Raw genomic sequence first — 17,569 nt, 5'->3', positions numbered from 1 at the left:
AATATTGAGCGAGAAGGGCACGTTATGGTCCTAACCCTTTTTTTTCCCCCAAAAATTACAGACCCTCCTAGCGGTCACCTATATTAAGGGATCCTCCACATGACAATATATCTTTCACTAGTTAGGCAGACCAAATAACGTGTATAAATATAAAATGCTTTCTCTTTCTCAACAATCCTGTCCTAGGAGATTTTACTTTTTTGGTATAGTACTCATAATCTAAAAACTATCCCAACACCTTAATAAAATTTCAAGGGGAAAGTGAAAGTTTTAAAATCGAACTATAAGAGGGCTCCCTAAAAAGTAGGCTAAAACTCGAAATGTCGGAGTCTAATGTGGAGTAGATAAGCTTGTTCTGTTTAGTAGGTTGTAATAGGGCGGTAAAGAAAACTTCAGTTCTCAACTTCAGTTCTCAACTTCTGTTTTCTATCTTTCTGGAACCGTCGGAGTTGACTTTATGAACTGTGGATTTGCACGCAGTTCCCACGATATCGTGCTACTTACAACATATCAACCAGCTAATAAGTTTATACCTTCTTAATATAAGCTAATCTATCGTTTAAATTGATTGAAGCCACAGTAGGTGGAGTGGTTAATAGTAAAAAGAGAAAGCTGTGGAATGTCAAACAAAAAGTGTCATGGGTGATCCCTTTCAGATAAGTGGCGAATTCCTCTCAAGGAGGGTGACTTTTTTGGGGGGAAAATATTGTGAGGGCTGATTAGAGCGGCGATGGACCTGAAACATGTTTTCGGGATCAAATGTTGGAGCTAAAGGTCATTCTCAAACACTCTACGGAGTATTTCAGCTTTCCGTTGAGCACGGAATTTCCACCGCTTAAAATTCCCTACAATAAGCAGCCCCTGATTCTGAAAAGTCTGTTCTGAGGAATTTCAAGTACTTTGTCTAGGCGGTATATAGTTATGTCGCAGGATCTATGCAGCATGTAGCATGTGTTATTTCACGGAATCTTGAAACGGCCAGACCTTTTCCGATATCGCTGTCTTGTTCATTTGCCGACTCCCAAAACAGGAAGTTCAGCTTTTTCACAGTAAGTCTTCTTATAATTTCGTTGGAATCATGAGGAGAGACTGCCCTATGTCAGCCTATCTACACGCCTATCTCCTTCAGGATTCATGGTCTTCCTTTCGACGTCCTTTGCCCATTTGAAATACTCGGTCTTGAACGGTGCTATATCTTGCTCGGAGTGCCTCGAAGGGTATACAAACTCGCAGAAAACGGTAGATTTAATCTCCAAAAATAGGGTTGATAAAAGTAGCGTGACCAGTGCATTAAGAATGTGAATTCATTGCCACGCTCAGAGGCATGACCTGGGAGAACATCCCGAGGAAGTCCCTAATTGCTCCTGCAATCAAACATCCTGACTATTCTTTAAACCTCTTTTTAAACCCTTCCCCCTTGCGTCTTATTTCTCGTACACATCTGACTAGTCTTTACAATCCTGACATATATTTCTCTCCATTTTGCCCTTCCCTGTAATCGTGATTATCGAGCACACTGGGGTTGTCATCTTCATCCACTCCGACCAGCTGCTTCCAGATATGTTCTTCGGTGATATCCGCATGTAAGCTTCGTACTTGTGGTTCTACGTCATTGTATAGAGACTCAATGGTTCCCAGTATTGAACCGGGCAATGTCTCTCTGTAATGGAATAGACACAACAGCTCGGGTGCCGCTCTTGTGCACCTCTCTCTCCTAGGTCAGCCCCAAAGACCAGGAACGGAACAAGTCAATTTCAACTTTTTTGGTGTCTGGATCAAGTATTCTGATACTTCCGGGGAGAACGGGTTTAATCAATGCATCTAACTTTGGTCCCCCATACTCAATCAAGGAGAGGTGATGGCAAATGAGGAACATAGGACAGATCGGGGTGCCTTGCCAATCTAGTCTTATCTACCTAGAATGAGAAATTCCGCTCTTTTTCCAACCCAGGCGGATAAAGCTAGCTGAATATACTGTGCAATGTATAGAGAGAGAACGTTAAGAGCTGTCCGAGTAATTTCCGGGGGTTGATACCTTGTTTTTAACCGTATAAAACAACACAGTAATTCGACATAATCCAGTAAGAGTAGTGGCCTGATATACCCATGGGATTACACTGCAGGCTTATACCCAGTCACAGCGGTAAGGGTATCCCTCCCAGAGAGGTACTTCTTCCCTCTTCCCTCTTATTTACGTTTGTCATCCTTCCAACATCGAAAAAAGGAACTTCAATGACTGTGCAAAGCAACCGTCCGATCAGATCTTTCAGGTGTGCATACAGAACCTGCTTGGAAATTCCCCAGAGACCTTGGCTGGCAAACGTGCTTCCCAACATTGCCCGGGTAGCACATCTGTTACGGCCTCGCGGCTTAAGAATGGCACCTTCAATATCTGTTACCGAGTCACGTTTGAAAACGACCGTCGAATTGTGGTTCGCAGGAAAAAGAGTCGAAGATGAGGTTGCTATCATGCAATACCTCGCCCAGCATACACCAGTGCTTGAACTTGAATATAGAAGTTATTGAATACCTAAATTTAATAAGATTTACAAGTAAAATAAGGTAATACTAATCTAAATATCTATATATTTATCTTATCTTTTATAACCCCTAGATGTTAATTATTTTATAGTATTAGAATATACATAGTTAAATAATTAAAATTTAGACATAGAATAGGATTAATTATATTAATAAACTTAACTTCCCTAAAGTATACCCTCTTGTATAATATTAAGGCTTTAAAATCGGAGACTATAAAAAATAGCTTCGGAGTAGCGAGTTTAGTCTCTTTTAAACTAGAGAAAGTGATTTTTAAAGCTTAATAGTTAGCTTCGAGCTCTAACCCCCCTAGCTAGCTAGGAGAGTGAATTAAGCCGAAATTTAACCCTAAAAACCCCCTTTGTAGAGAAAGAACTATATTGTTAAGCTTTATTAATTAAAGCCTTACTTCGTATAAGATCTCAAAGCCCGCCTAGCCTATTAGATCGTTTATTAAACTAGTTTATAAATGGCTTCTATCTTATAATATAAAATGCTACCTTACTCACTAAAGAAAATTAGGAATTATACGCCGCTAACGAGAAGTAGAAGTAAAAGTGTCCTAGATCTATGAGGTAGATCCTCGCTAAAGAAGGTATCTTAGTTTAAGAAGCTTCTTAATTAATTACTTAGCCGGTAGAAGTAATTGAAGTACCTCCTCCCCCTCTACGAAGAAGCCCTTCGCCGGCTTTGTAACTACGTACGTAGGCCCCGTCAAAGCGAAGTGATTATAGAGAAATAGGATATAAGATTAATAGATACCTAGCTATATAGATGATTTTACTATATTTAATTTAATGGAGTTGTCAGGGTGCGGGCTGGCAGGACGGTATGATAGGAGATGACTGGCAGGGACAGGTCGTAACAGATCAGATTCTCATTGACAGGTACAGGCACAGGCAGGGGCAGGCTAATATACAAGACGTAGCTCGAAGAGCTACAACAGGATCTAGAACTGAAGTTCAGATAAACAGGTCGGAGATCACGTGCCGTGATCTTCCTTTTACTAAGCATTACGGTTCACACCGTGACAGTACCCCCTCCCTTAGAGCCGAGCTCCGTCGAGGCGAGGCTTGTGCGGGTATCTTCGGTGGAAGTTCCGTATGATTTCGCGGGCGTGGTCCAGGTATTCAACAGGCTCTTCAGTGGGTTCGTCGTAACCAATCCATTTGACGGTGTACTTCAGACGCGGGCCTCCTCGGCCTCGTCGTTCCCAGCGGGAATCTAAGATGTCTTCAACTTCCCTTTCTTCCAGTCCTTCGATAGCAGGCAGTTCGAGCTTGTAAGCGTGTGCGCTTATAGCTTCTAGGACCTTAAAGGGGCCTAGGTTTTTCCAGTCCAGTTTCTTCTGCGGGCGGAGGGTTCGGATATTCCTGGCGTTCAGCCAGACCAGTTGTCCAGGACGGTATCGGCGGGCAGGGGCGCGGTGACGGTTCGTTTGTTCTTCGTATCGGGCTTGTGCGGACAGTATCTCGGCGCGGACGTACTCAGTCAGTTCTTGCATTCGTGTAGCGAACTTTTCCGCGTCTCGGGTCGCAGGGTGACTGGCAGGCTGGGATGGTTCGAACCCGATGCGGGGGTGGAACCCATAGTTCGCGTAGAACGGAGAAACTCGGGTGCTCTCGGAGTAATGAGAGTTTGCAGTGAATTCGGCCAGCGGGAGCCATTCAGACCAGTCATCCTGTAAGTAGGACACATACGCTCGGAGGTATTGTTCCAGTACGGCGTTCGCGCGTTCAGTCTGGCCATCAGTTTCCGGGTGATAAGCGGTTGACAGCAGGTTGGTGATTCGCAGGCGCTTTGTCAGGTGTTTCCAGAATTGGGCCACGAACTGGGGTCCTCGGTCAGATACAACGGTATTCGGCAGGCCGTGCAGTTTCCAGACATGACGGGTGTACAGGCGGGCGACTTCTTCAGCGTTGCAGGTTCCCTTGCAGTGTATGAAGTGCTTCATCTTGGTCAGACGGTCTACCACGACTAGGATGGCGTCGTAACCGTAGCTCAGGGGCAGGTGCGTGATGAAGTCCATGCTGATATCTTGCCAGGCTCTCTCAGGTACGGGCAGTTGTCTCAGGATCCCTTGACGGACTTCTCGGGCGGGGGTGATACGGCGGCAGGTATGGCAGTTCTTGGTCCAGTCGCTCACGTACTGGTATACTCTAGGCCAGTAGTATTCTCGGGACAGCAGTTCATAGGTCTTCGACCGGCCAGGGTGTCCCACGGTGGGCTTGTCATGACACAGGCGCAGTATTTCAGCTTTCAGTTCATCGTTGTCAGGGACGTACAAGCGGTTCCGGTAGTAGAGGTAGTTGCCTCTTCGTTCGCAGTCGGCAAGTGTAATCTCAGGGTGACGGCTAGCGTTCTTGTCTAACGCTTCCAGGATAGATTGTACTACTTTATCTTGGTTGTAGGCTTCCAGCAGTAGATCCTTGATCGTAGATGGTGGTTCGGGCAGGTTGTTCTCGATGAATCGGACTCTTGTTTCAGGAGCAGCGGTGATGGGCGGATCGGCAATGTCGGGCGGAACGGTGATAATAGGCGGGACTTCAGCGGTAGCAGGCGGTTCTTCTGGCAGGTCTGGCAGTTCAGGTGGAGTGGTTGTAGTGACTCCGTTTCTCTGTCGTGTTGTGACGTTTATCTGTAGGTTTTCATTCTTCAGAACAGTCTGGCTCTGATGCGCTAAGCGCTCATCCCCCTCTTTAGGGATATCCTCTGACCTCCTGGTCAGGGCGTCGGGCTTTGCACCTTGTTTTCCGGGACGGTACGTGATCTTGAAGTTAAACCGGGACAGGAATTCAGACCATCGGGCTTGGCGGCGGTTCAGGAGTTTCGTTGTCGTGAAATATTCCAGATTGCGGTGGTCAGTTATGACCTTCACGGGCGAGGGTGTGCCCTCCAGTTCGGGACGCCACTCTTCGAAGCAGCGGATTATGGCTAGCAGTTCTTTATCGTATATCTCATAGTTACACTCGGCGGCGGAGTGTTTTTTCGAGAAAAATGCGATAGGGTGCAGTATTCCAGCGTCATCGTACTGAGACAGTACACCGGCAGAGACAAAATCAGACGCGTCTGTTTCCAGGACTATCTCCTTGGACCAGTCAAACGCTTTCAGAACCGGGGCAGATGTAAACGCCTTCTTCAAGGCTTCGAAGCTCAGCTGGCAGACAGGTGTCCATTCGAAACGGACGTCTTTCTTCGTGAGTCTCACGAGCGGGGCGATGACTTTCGAGAAGTCTCTGATAAAGCGGCGGTAGAAGTTGCCGAAACCAATAAAGGCTTGCACATCAGTCAGACAGGTCGGTGTTTTCCAGTTCACGATCGTTTCGATCTTGTCGGGGTCCATACGGATACCATCTTCACCGATGATAATACCAAGGAACTTCGTCTCGGACACACAGAATTCGCATTTCGATAGTTTTGCGAACAGGCCTGCCTCTCGGAGGCGCTGGAGGACTTTTCGTACATGTTCTATGTGTTCCGCACGCGTGCGGCTGTAAATCAGGATATCGTCCAGGTAAGCAGTACAGAAACAGTCCAGGTACTCTCGTAACGTGTCGTTGATAAATCGTTGGAAGGATGCGGGGGCTCCAGTTAAACCAAATGGCATCACCAATGATTCGAACAGTCCTAATCTCGTACGGAAGGCAGTCAGGTATTCTTGTCCCTTCGCAATTCGCAGATTGTTGAAGGCGGAGACGATATCAATCTTCGTAAAGAACTTCATCCCTTTCAGGTTATTCAGGGTTTCCTTGGTCAGCGGCAACGGGTAACGGTCCTTAACAGTGATTGCGTTCAGTGCACGGTAATCCACGCAGAAGCGGAGACCTCCGCCGGGTTTCTTCACGAACAGAACAGGCGAGGCAGCGGGCGAGGAGCTGGGCCGAATGAACCCTTTCCTCAGGTTATCTTCGATCCAGTCTTTCAGGACCTCGAGCTCATTTCGGGACATGGGATAGAGGGGCCCAAAAGGTAAGGGTTTGTCCTCTTGTAAGACCATCTTGTGGTCGTATGATCGGTGGGGTGGCAAGCGCTCGGCTTCCTTGGGTGAGAACACTTCGGCGAAGTCTCTAAACTCTTCAGGCAGTGCAGACACGGGGTCAGGTTCAGTGTCGGTCTTGGGGTTCAGTGCAGTCTCGATGTCCGCGGTTGTAATTGCGAACATGCTGTATTTCTTTCTTGCATACGCAGCACACGCAGCTAGCGATACGGCTGCAATGTCTCGTTTCTCGAGACCAGTTGGTCGTGCAGGCAGGTTCCTCGGACGGGACTTTACAGGTAGCAGGCGGTTCTTCAGCGGTAGCAGGCGGTTCTTCAGTGGTAGCAGGCGGTTCTTCAGCGGTAGCAGGCGGTTCTTCGGTGGTAGCAGGCGGTTCTTCGGTGGTAGCGGTCTGCTCAGGACCGGGTCTACCAGAGTTCAGTTCGGGGGCTTTCGGGGCGGTTCAGACATTTTCAGACAGTCAACTCCTAGGGGTAGGAGCTACGTAGTGTCAGGGTGCGGGCTGGCAGGACGGTATGATAGGAGATGACTGGCAGGGACAGGTCGTAACAGATCAGATTCTCATTGACAGGTACAGGCACAGGCAGGGGCAGGCTAATATACAAGACGTAGCTCGAAGAGCTACAACAGGATCTAGAACTGAAGTTCAGATAAACAGGTCGGAGATCACGTGCCGTGATCTTCCTTTTACTAAGCATTACGGTTCACACCGTGACAGGAGTTTTGGTTAAGATTAATACATTTTAAATTAACAAGTTGGTGGGGGTGTCTAGCTTAGGGGTTTGTCCAGCTCGGTAGTGAAATACGTAAGACCAAAGGATCCTAAGGACAAACAGAACGTCTGCTTATCCTTGCAGCGGCATATATCGTAGGCCCTAACATCCGTTAGGGACCATACCTTTTTCGAAAACTATCATGTGAAATCTCCTGAGAACACAGCAGGGGCACTTTCCGCCTTTACTGCAATGATTTGCGTCCAGAAAATAACCTTGTTGATGCATCGAGCCCTGCTGTCACTAGTGTGGTTGACTGGGAGTATGCCTATGCTTCTCCTGTCGATTTTACACTTGCTGCTCCTTGGTGGCTATTGCTGGAAAATCCAGAGGACTGGGATCTTGATCTCGATCAATTCTTGTTGCGAGTTATGCCAAGGCTGCGCACTTTCCTTGGAAGTTCTTCATAATTGCGAGGCCCAATCCAAGACGGCTCTTTAGCCGAATTTCAGCAGTCATCAACTGCTGTGAAGTCGCTGGAGACCGGACAATTTTGGATTTGTCTCGCTTCACATGCTTGATAGGACTTGTTGGAGTTCATTGATCCAAAATTTAAATGGTCTAACACCGATTGAAGATCGGCTTAATATTGAGGCTATCGTTGAAAGTAAAATGTGTCAGGCAAGCGAGGGCACTTTGAAATCTCATTATAGCCTTGATGAGCTAGTGGATCTTAAAAAAAAGGTGAGATGGTGGCATCTTTGAATTAATCCTCATTTAGAGATCAAAAAGAATAAATTCGGTGGGCATAGGCACAGAAAATGTAAAGCCCTACAGCCATTTCCCTACTGGCAAGGTGATCTAAATTAATTAGAAGAGCTTGTCTTAGCACCCATTTTTCAATCTGATTGCAATTTATTTTGGTATCGCCCATAGTAAAGAACGCTTCCTTCAAAGCCACATAAACCACATAAACCACATTAATCTGCTCCGCACTCGGCCCTAGATTGATCCATGCCTTTGTAGTAACGCTTCGATCTTAGGCCCTATATCAAATCAAATGATCTACATAGGGCTAATTTACTAGGGTTAACCGAGTATCCTAGAACAAAAACTCTATGTACCACGTTAATTTCAACCCCCTAATAGTAAAAAAGCTTCCATTTTTGACTCTATTGTTTTACCACTAAACTTCATTTTTGAAGAGAGATCGAAACTCGTGAGTGCCAATTTGCTGATAATCAAGATTGGCATCAAGTCTAGACCCTTGCTCGGGAATGTCTGGATACCGATGCGGAAGGCTGGTTATCACCATGTGTAGATTTTCAGAATCAACGAAATCGTTACAAGTACTCCGTAGTAGCCAGAATTATAGAATCAGCATATGGCCAGTGAGAAGTCTCCAGAGGGAAGTGCAAGCAATTTAGCCTTTCCCACTTTGAATCCGCTGTGGATGCTTGAAGTAGCACACCGGTTTTTTCTTCTTGATTTTTGATGTCAAATATCTATGACAGAAGAACTTCCAACTTCTCAACCTTTGACGTTCTCATAATCCGCCGTAAGAGTTTCCTTAATGATAGCCAAAATAGCCTTAACATCTTCGTCAGATAGTCTGAGCTCCCGCTCTTCAATAACACTATCCATCAACACCACCGCAGTGTAATCATCCTCCTCACCCTCCCCTTCCCCATCCACCTCCATTGCATCCTCTCCATTAGCACCTTCCTTGTCATCCTCGGTAGCAGGATTACCACTCAATCCCACCCCGAGATTCAGGATCATAACGACCTCGGCTTTGGTCAGTCCGTACGGCTGTAGGCGGACTACTAAGTCCCGGAGAGCGGTGTCCATAGGGGTTGTTTCGGTGGATGGGATTGGTGACGGCAGGGAATTAGCATCTGCCTCTGTCATTGCTGAATTTGAGGTTCGCAGTGTGCCGGTCATGGCGGCTTGCGATTGTGATTTCGACTGGGAGGAAGAAGGGCGGGCTGTGTAGCGGGGGTATCGTAGAAGGTGAGGGGAGAGACGGCTTGCATAGTTGTGAATCTGGGAGGGTTGATCAGTCGATTTTTTCTTCTACGATTGGTCTCTTGGTGTATGGTTTGGGAGCTTGGGGTGGGTGTCTGGCGGACTCCGCTTCGCGCTGGAGTCTGTGGTGTAGTTGCACTAAGCCACACTACCCCGCGGATAATTACAAGGGTCGCATAGTGTTTCTCACCTCTTTAACCACTGTATTATGATCTCTAAGATCTGGGCTTGGTGCCCAGTTCCCCGAATTTGGCGGTGGTCGGCGGGGTGGATTGGAGGTCAGATAGGCCAGGACCTCGACATTGGTCAGGACAGCGGTTTGAGGGTCAATGATCTAAAATAGATTGTTAGCAGCAATCTTGAGCTTCAGCTTAGATATCTTACCCTCATTTTGTGTGTTCAAAGTGGCAAGACAGACTGAAGCAAATGGGTGCCTGGTCTGAAAAGAGGAAAATTGTTTGAACTGCCGGCAGAATATAGGCGGTGTCTTTATCTACCTGCATATCCTGGCCAAATCGAGGTGTACGGAGGAGCCAAGGCAGCGGAGTTGAGACTTGAACAGAGTTGGCCGAGACTACAGTTTGCGATACTTGTGCCTGCATCTTTACATTCCAGTATTGAAGTATGAACAGATTATTCCAGCTAAAACTGTACTGCCTTGTTCCTAACGAGCACCCTCTGCGCCAGTGAAAGACCGGTAGATCAACCTCAAAATGCCCCAAAACATGCGAGCAACAGGAAGATTGCAACAAAAAAAAAAGAACAGAAATGAAAAAAAAGTGTGATATCATACAGATCCCAGGAAAGCCATCCGGTCACATTGCACAAACTTTTGAAAATGTACGCTTACTCTCCCTTGGACTTCTTCTTCTTCTTCTTCTCGTCTTCATCTTCGGAACGCTTGCGCTTCTTTCCATCGTCCTTGCTGGACTTCTTGGCCTCCTTTTTGGACTTCTTCAAGTCCTTCTTGCTGATTGAGGTGGGGTTGCCTTCTTTATCGAAGGCGATCTCGCCACGCTCGAGCTTCCGCTCGTATCGCTTTACGCTGAGACCAGCCTTAGCAGCCATCTCCTCAATGTCGCTCTTCTTGGACTTCTTCTTGGGGGCTTCATCCTCGGACTCATCAGAATCCTCAGCCTCCTCATCAGAGTCGGCATCAGCCATCTCCTCATCCTCAACCTCCTCGACGAGCTTCTTCTTCTCCTTCTTAGACTTCTTGACAGCGGCAGGCTCCTCGGAGGCCAGGGCATCGGCATCGGGGTTGTACTTGCGGGCTTCCTTCAGGTCGAACTTCTCGGCCTGAACACCGTTGGGCGCAATGGCCACACCGCGGGGCTTAATGGGCTTGCCCTCCATACCAGCAAGCTTGCGCTCGAGGTTGAAGCGGGCCTCGGTACCGAGAGCAGCCTTGTCCTCCTCGGTGGCATCATCACCCCACTCGGCGAGGGAGTCGACACGGATACCCAGAGAAGCCTTGGCGGCGAGGATACGGGCCATCTTGCCCTTGTTGCGGCCGGTGGCCTGGCCGATCAAAGAGGCGTGGTAGATCAGACCGTACTTAGGAGTGTCGTGCTTAGTCTTAAGGGCACGGAAAAGGGCCTTCTCAGCACCCAGAATCTGGATGGTACTAGCGGGGCTCTTGGACAAGCTGGTGAGGGAGCCAGCGTGGGCAATAAGACGGGCACCAACGAGATCACCGACAAGGGCAGTCAGGTTTGGTGCGATGGCGTTCATGCGGGAAGTGAGGTAGCTGGCGAGCTGGGAGCGGTAGTCGTAGAAACCAACGACCTGCTCAGCGAGAGCCTGAATGTTCTCCAAATCTTCGGGGCTGATCTCGGTACCCATAGAGCGATCGGCAGCAGCCTTGACGGCACCCTCGATCTCCTCGGGGAGGATCTCAGCAAGATCAGCGGACTCCCAGTTGGAGCGCATACCCATTTTCAAGACGAGCTTGGCGTAGGCAATGTTGTCGTTGAGGATCTTAGCCAGCTCGGGGAAGTGCCATCCGTACCATTCCTTGACACGCATAGCGTAGGTGTTCAGCTCCTTGTCAAGATCATCGAGCAGACCAATGGCCTGGACGATCATAGTGTCGATCTTGTCGGGGGAGAACTTGAGCTTGTGACGGGCGAGAGAGTGGGAAAGACCAAGGGACATGGTAGACATATCACTGGGGGCAAGGCCGGGAATGAGGGTGGTGAGGTGCTCACGGATGGCACGGAAGATGTCGTTGGTGCTGGAGTCAGCAACCAATTGGATGTCAAGACCGGGAAGCTTGCTGATAGAGTTTCCTATCCAAAACCACAGTCAGAATGCATACCGTGGGAAGTCGTTTCACTAGAATGACCTACCGAGCTTGGTATCGGCAACGGCGAGGGACACCTTCTTCTCATCCTTGATTCCATCAAGAAGCGAGGCCAAGGCGGGTGTAACCTTGCCCTCCATGATGGAGGCAGCCTCCTCCAGAGCTGAGGCAGCGCTGTCGAACTTCTGGAAGCTCTTCAACTTGAGACTAGAGACTCTGTTAGTGACATTGTCGTCGATAACAATTTTTTTGCGCCCGTTCAGCTAGTCGGTTCATTCCGATACGGATTTTTTTTCATTTGGCAGGATTGAAAGACACAGTTGACATACAGGTTGGAGACACCCTCTGCAGTGGAGGCCTCCTCGGCGATATCATCACGCTTGAGGAGTTTCTTGTCCTTAGCCTTCAGCAGGGCATAGCCCGCGCTGGTCTCAGTAAGGATGAAAAGCGTCATGGTGCGCGGCCACGGCGTTTAGGATCGAAAAATAACAGAAAAGAAGAAACTAATCAAAGCAAACGATAAACCGAACTGAGGAAATTGTGGGAAAAATAATTAGCGTAGGGCGTGTCGGCCACCGGTGTCGTTGGAGAAATTGAATCTAAATTTGCACGGAAGAAAAAAAGTTGAAAAGCGGGTGCCACGAGTGGCTTGGGCGTGTGGCTTTGTGAATGACTAAGCCAATGCGTGTTTAAGGACGGATGGAGCTACAGTTGGGTCTCTCCAATCATCTTCTCCACAGTCATCATGGAGGGCCTATTCTTTAATGTTAACGGCGGGTATGTAGTATATATTTGTGCTTGGTCTAAATGTCCCGTTGTTGACTCTTTTAGATATGTCGAGGGCATTGTTCGCGGCTATCGGAACAGCCTGTTGAGCGGCCAGAACTATTCAAATCTCACTCAATGCGAGACAATTGACGGTACGCTCTACTGATCCCACAGACCATTTTTCAGATTCTATTTCTGCATGCTGATTCTGACAAACTCATCCAATAGATGTCAAGCTCCAGCTTGCTCCCTCATATGGCGACTTCCTTGCCTCTCTTTCCCCCAACCCCTCCACCTCCGATTTGGCGAGCCGCATGACCGATAAATTGGTGTCTGAGTTCAGGTACCTGGTCGCACAAGCGACCGGCTCATCTGCCAAGTTCCTCGAATACATGACATATGGATACATGATTGACAACATCGCCCTGTTGATCACAGGCACTTTGCATGAACGAGACACCCGAGAACTCCTGGAGCGATGCCACCCACTAGGATGGTTCGAAACACTCCCTGTGCTATGTGTTGCGACAAACATCGAGGAACTGTACAACTCTGTACTGATTGAGACCCCACTAGCTGCCTACTTCAAGGATAGTTTGAGCCACCAAGACCTGGACGAACTGAACATCGAGATCGTTCGCAATACCCTTTACAAAAACTACTTAGAAGACTTTTACAACTTCATCAACACCCACCCGGACTTCAGCGGTACACCTACACAGGACGTCATGGCGGAGATTCTGCAGTTCGAGGCGGACCGCCGCTCTATCAACATCACTCTTAACTCCTTTGGCACCGAGCTGTCCAAGCTCGAGCGCAGGAAGTTGTACCCGGAATTTGGCAAGCTTTATCCGGAGGGCAGTCTTATGCTTTCCCGCGCAGAGGATGTTGAGGGTGTGGCCTTGGCTGTAAGCGCTGTGGCCGATTACAAGGCGTTCTTCGATGCCGTGGGCCTTAGCCAAAGTAGCGGCGGTCTCGGTGGTATGGGCGGAGGTCCGGCAGATGGGAAGAGCTTGGAGGATCTTTTCTACCAAAAAGAGATGGATCTGTCAAAGCTGGTTTTCACCCGTCAATTCACCCCTGCTGTGGTGTACGCCTGGATGAAGCTGAAGGAGCAGGTAAGCCTCTCGGAACCAGTCCGTCTAATTTTGAGTATACAACTAACTCCATCCAGGAAATCCGAAACATCACCTGGATCTCGGAGTGCATTGCTCAGAACCAGAAGGAGAGAATTGGAAACTTCATCTCTGTTTTCTAAGCCTGACTCGTGCACCCTATGATTTTCTGTCTTCTCACCTCTTTGTACTTACCCATCTTCCTGGCTGGTATTTTGCTTTGATTGCCAGCCGCTTTTCGTTGTCTCGAGTACCCAGTTTGTTCTTTTAACGTGAGCGCATCGACCTCTTTTTCTTTGATCGGGACGTTCCGATCATCTTTGATGTTGGCTGTGTTGCTTTTCTCTCTCTCTTTTTTGTAAAGGTGTTTGCATATGCTTAACTTTTCCCTTGTGGCATAGAAGCACAAAATTCCCCCGGTATGTTTCTTTGAATTTTGTTAGTGAAGGGGCTTTCCTATTTGGGCTACTTAAATGGCTTCAGGCCGCTCAGTAGATGTCAGCATGGATGCTCGGGTCACGTGTAGACCTACTCCAGCAAGTGAATGTGTGGAACGAAATACAGCGTACTTTACCACTAGATCATCACAAAAACCAAGGTTCCTGTTTATGGCCTAGAGGGGCCATATTCGTGGTTTGACAGAATGCTCCCGTCATTGGTGCAGCGGGTGCTGGAGGTGCGTCCATTGCACTTAGCCCACCGTACGGACTACTTTAATGTACCATAAGACCGTGGACCCGCTAATCTGAGGATCATTTCTAAATGTATAAAAGTGCAAAACAGTCACGGGCCTTAAGCCTTCACGATCCCTACAACCTCCCCCAAAGAATCAACCACAAAATCCGGCGTCAATTCCTGACAAGCCTCTCGGTCTCCGTACCCATACCGACACCAGCAGACCTTGCTCTTAATGTTCCTCGCGAACTGAATATCCGCTACTGTATCACCCACCACCAGTACGCTGCCCGAATCAAGCTCCTCCAGCCCATATCTCTCCTTCAGGACGGAAACCAGCACATCGATGAAGCTAGCAGGATCCGGCTTGCGTTTCGCCCCGGGCGTCTTATCGCCGATGATTAAATCCTCGGGCACGTAGCAATTCAGACCATTCCGCTGCAGGGCCGTTTTCACAGCGGCTACGCCTTTGTTGCTGACGATGGCGATGGGGATCTTGTGGGCATTGAGTTCGGCCAGGAGATCCTTGGCGCCGGGGAAGGCCTTAATGAGCAGTTGACCATGGGTAGCATAGAGAGCGCGGTATTTTTCAATCCACTCGTTCTCAGCAATCGGAGTGACTTCCGCTGGGGAAGGATGTAGGACTTTAAAAGTATCTGCTAGGCCGGCGCCGCTGGCAATGAGACAGTGGATTTCAGATTGGGGAGGAGTGTGGGCGGGAAAGAGGGCGTCAAAGGTGAGTTTTATGGTTTGGGAGATGGATTCATGGGTATCGAAGAGAGTGCCGTCAAAATCGAAGATTGTGAGGGCTATCATCTTACTGAGTGTTTAAAAGATGGTGTGATTCTTAGTTGTGAATTTGCGTGGCAGTGTAGAGGGGCTCGAGTAGATAAAGATTACAAGGCACTACCACAACTAACCCCCCCTCCCCAGTGAATTCTTGAAAAACAAAAGGACTCGGAAAATGAGTTAGACTGTTCTAGGGAAGTTGCAGCAGCGTACATCGTTACGTGGCTTATGCCACTAATATGATGTGACTTTTAAATAGTGTAGATACGAACCACATACTGGTTTTATAATACAATACATTGATGACAATTATAACAAAGATTATAATGGCTTCTCGCCAATGCAAGGCAGTAGGCCCTAATTATGCTTGTAGTTTAGGCTCTGCGATTACCATTACTCATTGTAAAATGCACGATTATGGTATGCAGGCCCAAATAAGACAAGAACCTATATACACATATACACGACGTACAAATCACCTTCTCGGGCACAAAGTCACTATAGCCATCTACACTTGAACTCTGTATACCAGTTATAACCCCCTCAACTTTAATATGACAAAGACAGAAGAAATGATGGCTGTCTCGGCTCCTATCAGCGAACTCCCTCAAACCCAAACCCTCACCACTCTGTTAACTTACGCAGCCAAATCCCACAACCAAACCCTCACCCGATCCCACACAACAATAATCCCCATTCTCCGCGGAGCCTTGCCCATGTTTGTCGCCGCGCAGCCCCTCCTCCCCGCCACCTCGTGCATTCTAGCCCGCTGAAGCAAGACAAAGGACACGCAGGATGTAGTGGGTGGACTGGCTAGGCCGACGACGGGAGGATCGTGCTCCTCAATACAATCATTGCACCCGGGGATACGATTGTCAAGCTCTGCGAGGAATTGTGGGAGATGGGTGGGGAGCAGCCAAGGTCGGTTGTAGTATTGTGTACGTATGCAGCGCCCGAGGCATTGGAAAGGGTAGCCTGCTGTCCGGTGGTGGAGTATGTGGTTGTTGGAAGGCGGGCTGAGAGGTGTGATGAGAACGGGTATCTGGTTCCATATACGAATGGGGATATATGTGCTCCCGAGAGGGTTATAGGGTTTACATACTCTCGGTGCCTGAGGCCGCTGCTTAGCGGCGCTTAGGCTGGGATAAGACTGTGCGCAGCAACAGCTCGGTTGAGAGTAGACTTCCGCAAAACCCAACTTTGGGCCCAAGGTCCGGGCTCGAAACCCGACCCGCAACGAGCTGGGGGTCGAACTTTTCAAGCTCGACCCGGACCCCGGCTCGCAGGGGGGGGGCTCGAAATTGCTAAAACATGGTCTTGGCGTCCATAAAATGGCTGAATCACCCAAATAAATGACCGTCTTTTACCCATGTTTTGGTTTATACATGGGATTCTACTCGATTATCATAACAAGTAAGGGGAAATATTTGGAAATTCTAGTGAATAGATACATGTCTTTGATACATTAGCATTATAACTTAGCTTTATGACTGTACATATCAGTTTGTTTGGAATGTTCTACGCTTATGAGGTATTACCTATAGAGATATATATTCTGAACTAGGAACTATGTGTATCTTAATGGTCGAGTATCAATATCAGACCAATATCAATTATAAGTGGCTTAACTTGTTCGAATTTTGTATTAAAAGAAAGTCTACACATTAATCATTTCTAAGAGCCTTTTGTATTATTAGTCCTAATAGTTTTAAATGAGCTACCTATATTTAAAACTTTCTCATGGCTAATCAGTTAAAACATTTTGAGGAAAATCAAGTTCCAAACGAGCTGGGAATGGGCCGGGAATGGGCTATTCATGGGCTTTTTACGGGCTCTTAATGGGTTTTACGAGCTTCAGGGGCTTTTTTCGAGCCGGCCCCACTTATTATATACAATTCAACTAATCATATACTACCATCATCACCCTCTATTTTGATCTATCGATTATTGATTTAACTAGTTAAGTAACACTTCTAGGTGGTAGAGCTTCTTGTAATGTATCGACCCTCCTTTATGCATTCTCAAGAAGCGAAGCAAATATACTCAACATTCAATTTCTTAATTACTAGGTCTAAATCCCCGCCTTTCAGATTTGAGATCTGGCCTCTGATTGGTGATAGAATTTGCCTATCACGTGACCTCCGCAATACGGGCCGTTTATCCGGATCCGGTCCGTATTATATATGATCCCCCTAACCCTATGCGCATGTCACGGTGCGAACCGTGATGCTTAGTAAGAGGAAGATCACGGCACGTGATCTCTGACCTGTTTATCTGAACTTCAGTTCTAGATCCTGTTGTAGCTCTTCGAGCTACGTCTTGTATAATAGCCTGCCCCTGCCTGTACCTGTCAAGTGGAATCTGATCTGTTATGACCTGTTCCTACCAGTCATCTCCTATCATACCGTCCTGCCAGCCCGCACCCTGACACGCTCAGCAAAATAAGATTATCGAGAAGGTAGGTAACTCCTATAAGATAGATCTTTAAATAAGATTAAACCAGCCCTAAATAATCTTTAGGTCTTCGCCTTTCGCACGCTCATAATTATATCGTTTCGAGAACCGGGAGGAAAGGAGAGGGTATCGTTTTATATAGTTTGTGACCTAATTTTCGCCGACTAAAAGAGCCGGGGTATTT

At 47.7% G+C, this 17,569-nt stretch overlaps 4 protein-coding genes across 4 annotated transcripts; 1 reads left to right on the top strand and 3 right to left on the bottom strand.

The window, feature by feature from the left end:
* Nucleotides 1-8,781: 8,781 nt before the first annotated feature.
* Pdw03_2236 (Nucleolar protein 58) lies at nucleotides 8,782-9,669 on the bottom strand (the record flags this gene model as incomplete). Its single annotated transcript, XM_014681365.1, has 3 exons — nucleotides 8,782-9,297; nucleotides 9,470-9,613; nucleotides 9,664-9,669. 3 exons carry the CDS (start codon nucleotides 9,667-9,669, stop codon nucleotides 8,782-8,784), a joined length of 666 nt encoding a protein of 221 aa, XP_014536851.1.
* A 456-nt stretch (nucleotides 9,670-10,125) lies between these two features.
* Nucleotides 10,126-12,038, bottom strand: Pdw03_2235 (Nucleolar protein nop5; the record flags this gene model as incomplete). The annotated part of the gene is made up of 3 exons (XM_014681364.1): nucleotides 10,126-11,570; nucleotides 11,631-11,791; nucleotides 11,914-12,038. The coding sequence occupies 3 exons, from the start codon at nucleotides 12,036-12,038 to the stop codon at nucleotides 10,126-10,128; spliced, it is 1,731 nt and encodes a 576-aa protein (XP_014536850.1).
* Nucleotides 12,039-12,329: 291 nt separating this feature from the next.
* Pdw03_2234 (Vacuolar ATP synthase subunit d, putative) lies at nucleotides 12,330-13,610 on the top strand (the record flags this gene model as incomplete). The annotated part of the gene is made up of 4 exons (XM_014681363.1): nucleotides 12,330-12,361; nucleotides 12,416-12,504; nucleotides 12,581-13,470; nucleotides 13,527-13,610. The coding sequence occupies 4 exons, from the start codon at nucleotides 12,330-12,332 to the stop codon at nucleotides 13,608-13,610; spliced, it is 1,095 nt and encodes a 364-aa protein (XP_014536849.1).
* Nucleotides 13,611-14,259: 649 nt separating this feature from the next.
* Pdw03_2233 (Haloacid dehalogenase-like hydrolase) lies at nucleotides 14,260-14,958 on the bottom strand (the record flags this gene model as incomplete). Its single annotated transcript, XM_014681362.1, has 1 exon — nucleotides 14,260-14,958. One exon carries the CDS (start codon nucleotides 14,956-14,958, stop codon nucleotides 14,260-14,262), a length of 699 nt encoding a protein of 232 aa, XP_014536848.1.
* Between the last annotated feature and the right edge of the window lie 2,611 nt (nucleotides 14,959-17,569).

The sequence above is a fragment of the Penicillium digitatum genome, chromosome 5 (assembly GCF_016767815.1).
Source record: "Penicillium digitatum chromosome 5, complete sequence".
In the NCBI taxonomy this organism is placed as follows: domain Eukaryota; kingdom Fungi; phylum Ascomycota; class Eurotiomycetes; order Eurotiales; family Aspergillaceae; genus Penicillium; species Penicillium digitatum.
The sequence above is the reverse complement of the archived record's forward strand: the minus strand, read 5'-3'. Positions and strand labels throughout refer to the sequence as shown.